This window comes from Populus nigra, chromosome 3 (genome assembly GCF_951802175.1).
Source record: "Populus nigra chromosome 3, ddPopNigr1.1, whole genome shotgun sequence".
NCBI classification, from domain to species: Eukaryota; Viridiplantae; Streptophyta; class Magnoliopsida; order Malpighiales; family Salicaceae; genus Populus; species Populus nigra.
Window position 1 is genome coordinate 6,015,013 of NC_084854.1, and position 9,955 is coordinate 6,024,967.

Genomic DNA, 9,955 nt, shown 5'->3' on the forward strand with positions numbered 1-9,955 from the left:
CTCTCACTTGTAGACACAAGCTTGAATCACGGCTTCCTTAAATATATTTCTTTAGCTTTCAATCTCCCACAAAAACGGAGGGAACTACTCAATTTCCATGCTTAACTGAAATTAAAGAGAAACGGCTGGGGAATATTATTTAATCCAAATTTCAAGTGTTAGCTTAAGCTGAGAGTGAATTTAATTGCACCTCATTATATATCATTTCGATTTCAAATCCAGAAAAAAAAAAAATATTGCAAAGAAGACTTGGAATCTTAAAATGGGTTTCGTGTTATGAAGGATGTTGTATTTTTTAAATGGCTGTTAAAAAAAGATGGAAAACTCCATGAACAAGAAGCCGTTCCCTCTCAGACATTATCTGGTTTATCATGACCTAAAAGATCAAATATCCTAAAAGATACTCTGATAATGTGTCACTTAACGTCTTCAAATAATCCGAATCATTCTAGAGGATTGTTAATTGTTGGGAGAAACTCTTGGAGAGTAGTAAATTAATGCCCAGACATGAAGACATGCGAGATGCACTGCCTTGCAGAAAACTTCAAATTAGTCTCCCTTGTGTCGTAATGTTCTGATCTTCCACAAACTGATTATAAAATGAAAGAGAGTACTTTCTCAATATCTCTGGTTGGGAACTAGGGAGGGGGTGTTTCAACTATTTAAACTTTGATGATTCCATGTGATATAAACTAAATCATAGGAGAAGAAGAAAATTATTTGCAGAAGTAAACGGATGTAGTCGGGCTAGCGATAACAGGTGACTAGTTAGATGTGAGTGTGCCACAACTAAATAAGAATCTGTTCCAGACAGATTATATGGATGACCCGACAGATGTATTTATGGACTAGTAGAACATGTCTAAGCAAAAAAAAAAAAGATCTGGTCGCGCTAGACCATAATAATAGCTCAAAAAAATTATAACATTTTATTTGACAGTTGGAATATTATGCTCAAATTTTTATAGGAGTTTCTTGAAGTCGTTTTCCTTTTAGCAGCCACCACATTACTAAGCATACCGTCATATATTTAGATATTAAAAATCTCGTTGAGACCTTCAATTTTAACCGTTTTTGTGATTTTCTTTTTTATTTTTAGATTTTATATTTCTTTTATTTGTAATTCTAGATTAACTCGGTTACGAATTTCTGGTCTAGACATTGTAAATCTCATAAAGAGACAAATTTTTATTTTTATTTTTTTATTATTATTTAGAGAGAATAAAGTTGTGAATTTAAGGTTGATATTTAAATCCTATTTTGCCTATAAAAAATACATGTTTTTTTTAATTGTTATTTTAAACTTTTACCTACATCATAAATCCTAATCAGTGATCGGGATTGCATTCTTTCTTATGTGGGACAAAGGCTATATACATATAAGCCTTGGAAGAGAAAAGAAAACAATTGTTCACCAACATGGGACAAATCTTTATGATTGAATTTTGGTTTTTTTTCCCAACTCCATCAAAGAATTCTTAAGATTAATTTTGTATTCATTCATAATTGATTTTATAAATTTTAATATTTTAACGTATAGCACTCATCTAGAAAATAATATTTTTCAACAAAGTGTTTAACATAAAAATAAATAAATCTTATTTTTAATTAGTCCTTGAACATGCACCAATTATTTTCAACGTCACCTAATTCCCTCCGCAAAATGACAGTCTTGTTCCTTTCAGTCATGTCTAATATCAGGAGCCGCATGCATTTGCTCATAATTAAAACCTGAAGCATTATAGTGGAAAACGTGGGGTGGCAAGGAAAGAAGGTTCAGATAATCTGGCCACTTGGATGCCAGAAGCACTAGCCATTGGAGGGACCTTGATCCGATGCTTAAAAATGGTTAAAACGTGATCGTCCGTGTTCTGTTAATTTACTTTACAAACAGGAAAACAAATTGTATTGGTTCAGCTTTAATGGATTCTACTGTAGATAAAATGGCTTTTTTTCTTCTTTTAATTACTCGATCTGGTCAGTTTGACACTTTGACTACATAAAATACATAATACCATCCTTGTCGTCTAAAGATGGAAACAGAATTATAAAAAAGCCTGAATTGATTCCATTTCTTCCTTCCAAGTTTTCACAAAAGGGAAAAGGGGAGGAGCTCCTTTTCCATTACATTATATATATTGGATTTCGAGACATCAGAGCTGACTCAATGCCAAAAAGAAACCCAAAAAGCTCTTCTTCTCAAAGCTTGCTGACTTGTTGTCTACGGTATACAAGACCGTATATACCTGTATCACGCCGAGCAAGCAGGCAAAACCGAAGTCCATGTTGTATATACCCAAGCAAAGAGATTACTAGGCAACCCCAGATTCAGGCACGCAAGTCAGTCTGTCATCAACCTCCCCCCACACCAACTTGGCTGTTATTTCATCATGTTCTGGCACATAATCCTGAAGTAACAAAAAGTTACCCAAAAAACAATGAGATATGTATACAGAATCAGGATATGTGAATCCACCAAGTAATAAAAAATTACAGTGCCATTTATTTATTCATTTATCATATATATAGCACCCATTCTCGCGCACAAGCTGGGGCACCCTACCTCCCTTTCTTTTTTTTTCTTTCTTTCTTAAGATGTGATTTGAGTGGAACTTGACTCCTAAGACAGCAAATCACACTTAAACAAATATATATTGGAATGTTTAAGGAAGTCACCCTTCTGAATTGTCATGCAAAAAACCATGTTTTATGCAAGAGAAGGGAGCGTTTACCTCTAGCTGTCTGAACAATTGTTTAGCTGTGGACGCAGACACGATAATGCGACGTGCGGCAGGCGATATAAAGCCTTCATCAACGGCCTTGTCAATAAAAGACAGCAGCGAATTATAGTATCCATCTACATTCAAGAGGCCCACCTGCAAAAATAACATGAAAGACCCACCTGCTTAATTCCCTAATAAACTACATTTCACGATACCGAAACATCTTAATTTAAATACCAAATTAACCTAACCTTCTATTAAAGAACCCTTGTTTTGACCATCAGACCTTCACATTTTTTAAGTCTCTATTAGGAACTTTCTCCCATTCAGACGGACATCCTACCAATGAACACGCCATACAAAATTATATTGTTTGAAGATGGCATATCTTAAGCTAATCTTCCCATGTGAATCCATTGAAGGGCCACATGATTTGATTCAAAGCTACATTACTTCTCTATCACAATCCATAACATTTATTGACCAAGATGGCGTCAGGTTAGCTTTAGAAGCGTATGCAACAACCAGACAGCCGTGAACTCGAGAAACATGACATATCTGACACATTCCAAGCTTCCAGGCGAGCTAAAATATTTTAAGATATACAAAGAGTTGTAGAACTGGAAACATGTGACGCAACAATAACGGTTGCTGCTATGTTATGGGGAAATGATCTAAAGAATAAGAGAAAGTTGCTGGTCAGGGCATACTACTGTCTTAAATTCCCATCATTTTAGTTTGATAATTTTCTAGTAACATAAAAGTACAGCACCTTGAACTCCTTTCTTCATAAACAAGATATCTTTACGTTGTGGTTCATTGTTAACGAATTTCTATGAAATTTTAATCCTTCTTTATGCTGTACAAATATTAAATGGATTATCATGCTTGTTCATTGTTAACGAAGTTCAAAGAATTCTTTTTTATCCCTGGTTAAAAAGACACATGCCGCGCAGATGTTGGATACTTTCTGAAAATAGCCATCTAAATGTCCAATAAAAGCTAATGAACCTGACACATGGGCGATAATCATAGCATGTCATCTTAAACTGCGAATCAATGATTGTTCTAGTAAAATTCAGTTTGTTACCCATCCTTTTGTCTCTGCTAGTTTCTTAATCAAGCGAAGAAAAATGTTAATAAAAGCAATTAAAGATGAAACAGTGCATGTACTTTCAGATAGGTTTTTCTTGCAAGAGACAATTGCTAATAAAATGGAATCATTAAAATTTTGATGCCTTCGGAAAAGCATAATTGTAGCTCGCGCGTGTTAATCATTGTTGTTCTTGGATAAGAGAGTGTTGATCATTTTAACCAATCTTTTCTTCATAATGATTTCATGGTTTGACTTTCTGTTATGCAACGACAAAGGACGTTAATTATTTGGATCCGTCCCCGCAAATGATCATACTCGATAAAAAAAAAAGTAGGAGAAAAAATCTTACAGGTTTGTGATGGATATTAAGTTGAGCCCATGTAATTACTTCAAGTAATTCTTCTAGTGTCCCATAGCCCCCTGGCATTAACAAAGATCACAGTTATGAACATTGTGAAAAATTAATGTAATGCATGAATATATACAAGTCCAATTGCATGGGAATTCTGTCTTGATGCTTAATTTGTGATTGTGAGAACCTCTTAACACATTGCATATACTGTTCATCACATCCCATAAAATAGTCTACGTATCAAATCCTTACCAGGGAGGGCAATGAAGGCATCCGCTTGGCGAGCCATTTCAGCTTTCCTTTGATGCATATCAGATACAGCTCTAACCTCCCCGACAGGCTCTCCTGTTACCTGCAAAAAGATTGTATATATTACAAAATATTTAATACTTGTCATTAATCAATGCCTCGTTTAGTTTCACAGTACTGTTAGACTTCTTTTAAAAGCCAACAAACACACATCTACTTCTTAATATTTAAGTGTGTTAATAAACAACTGAGGAGCTTGGCTGAATGGACAGATGGGTCACGAAATGCAAAGACAGTGGCAGAACAAAACATACTAAATGTATCCAATGACATCATATTGTCTTATCATTGCATAATTTTACTGCCATTAACGAAGACAAAGCACATGATCATGTAAAACAAAACTGAGGTTTTGCTTTATACTAGGGTGTTTTAGTGTTTGTTTACATACCTCTCTGGGCATTAGGGACCTTGGGATAACTCTGCAAGATGAAAACAACCCAAAAACTGCAAGTCAGGAACAATATCCAAGCAACACAGGTTCAAAGAGAATAATGCATGTGAAGATTTTTTTGAAGGTCAGTGAGTTTTATTGATGTTAAGGAAGCAATTTAGTGGCCCCCAGGCAAGGTCATTTGACAACCTAAACAGGCCTTCAATCTTGTAACACTACTTACTACAGGGGTAGCGAGGTCTTTCTAAGAATCAAAATTGCAACTGCTTTCCTATTCATGAAAAAGAAGGGTGCTCCAATCACTGCCTTAAAGTTTGCATACTTTCTACCAACCTTTTCAGTCTCTTTCTCTCTAACAGGAAGACATGGTAGCATTACACTGACATTGCAAGGACCAAAACAGATCCACTTTATCCAACTCATGATCAAGGCTGCTCAAAAGGCTTCCCAAACATTAGTTAAACACTCGCTTTTACTGAATAGAACTCTAGCCATGGTCATAATAAGCACAAACCAATAATAATAAATTCAGGACCACGTCCACAGTTACTAGCTACAAAATTAACGTGTTCGAAACACAACTTTTTCATTCAAAAGAAGAAATTAAGAAAAGAAATTGTTAAATTCCTCATTTCTGTCTGGACCAGCATTTGATCCAATGATGTCTGGCTTTGAGTAGGTTTGAGAAATGGGAATTCCAATTCATTGGAAATTAGGAAATCTGCATGGCTCAAGAGGAAAAACTGACAGTAATAAACAAATAAGCAAAAGAATGTCTGTCAAACCCCATTTCAATGCACCAAAGGGGAAGGTAACTATTATAATGAGAAAAAATGATGCTTGTCTTGTGAAGCAGACTTCTTTTACTTGACATCCAAAGATGTAAAGATCGAGTAGAGAGAGAGAGGGGGGGAGGGAGAGGGAGGGACTAACCCTAGAACATGGCGCCCACCATCATGAACCGCCTGAGAAACAAGGCCCATTAACCCCACGCTCCCACCTCCATAGACCAAATCAATTCTTCTCTCAACCTTCAAGACTCATAGAAAACCAAACCCAGTTAACACGTGTCACAAATAACAATCATCAACACCACAAGATATTCATTAGTATGATTCAATAAATTAACCATGGAATTCATTATATGACAATAATAATCATAAGCTTCTAGTGGAACAAATAAAAACTATAAAGACCAGTGAGTGAAAAAAAAAATACAGGCAGGGAACCCCATAAACAAAAATCATGGAGTTTGAGTTTGTGAAGTAGTGCCCAAAGGGAACACGCTTAAAAGAGTCATGATATCAAGGCAGCACGTTTGGTTCCCCAGGGGATTAACCAAAGAATATTCATCTTGTTTTTATTTAGATTTTAATATTTTCTTTTTCTTGAAATTAAATTTACAGAACCAAAAAAAAAAAAAACAAAGGATCATGCAAGAAGGCTGCTCAACTGACAGGCAGGTTACAGCTAGCAGTCTCTCATGCCTAACATAAACCCTAAACCTTCTCTCCCCCAGCTAACTTCTCTAACAATCATAAGCCCACGTTGAAAGCTTGTTTTGTGGCAACTTGCAGACACAACACCACCACCACCACCACCACTCCCACACCCAGTACTTGAAGAAGGGGAAAAAACAAAGAAGTATATTTGCAGAAACATGAAGCAAAATCATTCAGGCTAATGGAATCAATAAATATACAAACTTTTTTTTCAAAAACAAAAGAAATAGACGATGAAAATATTGAAGAATCTAAAAGAGGGTGTCTTGTTGCGCACTAAAAGCCAAAACCAAGACCATAAAAAAAGATAATAACTTCAACCAAATTGCACGTTGAATGAAGGATTACCATTGAAATATTTTTATATATTCACCCAAAAGATTGAAGGAAAATTTTAGAATCTCTCCTTCAATGAGCAAAGTTGAATTTCTAAGACCCAGAAAGAGATAAGGGCGAAAAAAGAACACAAAAAAGAGGTGCAAAAAAGAAGAAATCGTCCCAAGTTGGGAATGGTCTAAAGAAAAGCTATTCGAAAGAAATGTTGAATGGTAGGGATGAATATGTGAAAAGAACCAGGAGAAATCCATTGTATCTGTGAGCTGATATGAAGTGTGAGTGTATATATACATATATAAATACAATTACCAGTTCCTTGGCCAACTCAACAGCAGCTTCCTGGTAGCTGGCTTTCTTGCCTGAACTACTCCCACAAAACACGCAAACCCTCTTAAACTTCGATTCAGTATCCTCCATCTCCCTCCCTCTCTCTCTCTCTCTCTCTCTCTGAGCTCTGGCTTTCTTAGTTTTCTCTCTCTCAATGATGGTGTGTTTGAAGAATGAGAGGGTTGAGAACGAGAACAAAGTGAATATTTGTTTAAATATAGAAAATTCCTCCCAAACTCACGTTAACCCCTTTAGCCGTGTTATTGGTAGGTATTTTTATTTTTATAATTTTCTTCTTGGAGAATAGGGAAAATTATATACTTGTAAGGGGTTACTTATTTGTTTAGCGAAATTTACGACTTGTATACCTTCTTCTTTCTTAATTTTAATATTGTTGTGTTTCTTTTAGAGATTATGACGATTCATAGTTATTAATTTAAATTCAATGATATAGATTAGGTGAAAAAACTAAATAATAATAAAAAATTATTAACTATATATTTATTTAATTTTAATTTAATAATTTATATTTCATAAAAATGATTATTAGATTTATTAAAAAAAAAACATGAGAGGATACAAAAATATTAATTGTCAAGAGGTTTTGAATTGTAGAATAACGTATGAACAAATCATATTGGTTGGGAGGTCAATATATCTATCTAAAAATGAGATTTGATAAAAATAACACTTCTTTTTGATAAATTAGTAAAAAAAAAAAAGAAAGACAAAATACCAAGCATTTAAATTTCTCTGGTTAAGGGGTGCAGTAAAAAATTGTTAAATAATATTAATTTCTCCAGAAATACTCTTTCAAGATCACTTTTCAACAAATCATGTTAATTAGTTGATTAGTGCAGCCTGACGATGGGATTATAAATCTAGTACGTTACTCAATTGATTAGTGATTTCAGGCAAAGATTTTGGTAATTTAAAATTGCATAGAATTGTTTTTTTTTTCTTTTTTATCTAGGGGCATGGTATATCTGATTTTGTTTCCTTATAAACTTTCGGTACATAATTTCTTTTTTATCAGTAGTATATAAGAACACAAAATTAAATTTTGTATGTGGAAATTTAATACTCTCATTTTTCGTTTATTTATTGAGAAATTCCTTTTTTTTATCATTTATATTTAAAAATTGTTAAAATTATTTTCAATCATTTCAAGTTTTTATGTTCATTTCCTTTCCAAATTTGGTTTTAATTTCTAGTGTTAATAAATAAAAAAGGGAAAGACTTGATATATCCAAAATAATCAACTTCTCTATAACACAAAGAATGCTAAGGACTTAGATGTGTCTTAATATATGCGCACCTAAAACATAAAATAAATAGTTAGTAAATGGATAAATAATTGTTTTAGAAAATTCGATGGACAATTCCAAGTTCAAAATAATAATAATAATAATTAAAAAATCTATAATACAAGCAAAATTGCATGATTTTCTTTCCAGCAATCTACGGGTAGCTTTACAATGAACTTCAAGAAAACCCTCGTCTAATTGAACTTTTTCGGGCAATAGGTTTTTACTATCCAACACAAAAAATTAAACATTGAAGAACCCCATGAAAATATAAAACAAACAAAATAAACATTGAATGAAAACAATGCTCAAAACTATATAAACATTAGATAAACTAAAAAAACATGAAAAAAAACAACACATCTATTATATTATTGCAGATACTAAATCTAGAATAATAAAATCATAATAGATAAATAAATAATTTTTTTGGTTAATAAAAAATCATTTGCTTATAAAAAAAACACTCTAATGAGAAAGTGGACAAGATTTTATTTATAAAATGTATTAATATTAACAAAACATTAAAAATGTTGCTAAATTATCACTATAGTTATACCGACAAAACATTATTTATTGAAATATTTTTTCTGTTTTTTAATTTATTCCTTTAAGAATTCAATTTTTTTAATTAAATTTCATCCTTCAATATTACATTATTTTGGAAATTGTGCTTTATAATTGTTTTCTATTTTTTTCTATTGAGTTATATACTAGTCACATGAGTTTAGTTTTTTTCCTTCTTAATTTCATCATTTAACATTAGATTTGTTGGAAATGGGGTCTTATAATTTTTTTATTTTCTTTTTTGGAATTTATCCTGATCTCATGACCCAGATTGTGGATTTAATAGGTTAACTTGGGATGGTTCATGTAATTGTTTTTTTTGTTGCTTTTTCTAATTGATTTTTTTTCGGATTCATCCTTCAACATTGAATTTGTTAGAAATTGAACTTTATAATTTTTTTTATTTTATTTCTATAGAATTATCATGATCTCATAAATCGATTCACATGTTTGGCAATTTGACCTTGTTATTTTTTAATTGGGCTTTATAATTTTTTTTAATTTTCTTTTCATGGAGTTTTCTTGATTTCATGAATCGGGTCGCGGGTTTAGGAGGTTGACCCGGATAGAGTCGGTTTATTTTTTTTATCATTTTTTAATTGAATATATTTTTTTAATCAATTTCATCCTCTAACAACTCAATCTTTTTTTTATTTAGTTTTTATTTTAATTTTCTCTTTCAACATTAGATTATATAGGGATTGAGTTTCATAATTGTTTTTTTAATTGCTTTATATAGAGTTATCTTAGTCTCATAAATTTATTTTTTTCTCAATTTCAAATTCATTTATAATCTATGTTCAACCTTAAAAAATATCATTAGTAAATATGAGCAAATAATTTCTTTTGTTTCTATAAAAAATAGAACTTTCTATTTTTTTTACCATTGTTATATATTAAATGCAAGATAAGAAAATGCAAGTCTACTCCATATCAAAATAAATAATGAAGCTTAATTACCAATCGACATAGTGTTGAATAATAAAATTGAAAAAAAAATCAATTAAAAAAAGGACACAAAAAATAACTCGAGCCAACTTAG

The 9,955-nt window shown here is 32.3% G+C and overlaps 1 protein-coding gene across 1 annotated transcript; it reads right to left on the reverse strand.

Moving 5' to 3' along the window:
• Positions 1-1,935: 1,935 nt before the first annotated feature.
• LOC133690295 (cytokinin riboside 5'-monophosphate phosphoribohydrolase LOG7-like) lies at positions 1,936-7,245 on the reverse strand. Its single transcript, XM_062110535.1, has 7 exons — positions 7,022-7,245; positions 5,808-5,905; positions 4,872-4,902; positions 4,424-4,523; positions 4,169-4,239; positions 2,733-2,876; positions 1,936-2,408 (listed from the first exon to the last, which is right to left on the reverse strand). The coding sequence occupies exons 1-7, from the start codon at positions 7,127-7,129 to the stop codon at positions 2,313-2,315; spliced, it is 648 nt and encodes a 215-aa protein (XP_061966519.1). The 5' UTR covers positions 7,130-7,245; the 3' UTR covers positions 1,936-2,312.
• Between the last annotated feature and the right edge of the window lie 2,710 nt (positions 7,246-9,955).

Coding starts and splice junctions, on each gene's coding strand:
- LOC133690295 (XM_062110535.1), bottom strand. CDS start 7,129: ATGGAGGATACTGAATCGAAGTTTAAGAGGGTTTGCGTGTTTTGTGGG. Junction 5,906..7,021: donor TTGAGTTGGCCAAGGAACTG/GTAATTGTATTT, acceptor TGAGTCTTGAAG/GTTGAGAGAAGAATTGATTT. Junction 4,524..4,871: donor GGTCCCTAATGCCCAGAGAG/GTATGTAAACAA, acceptor ATCTTTTTGCAG/GTAACAGGAGAGCCTGTCGG.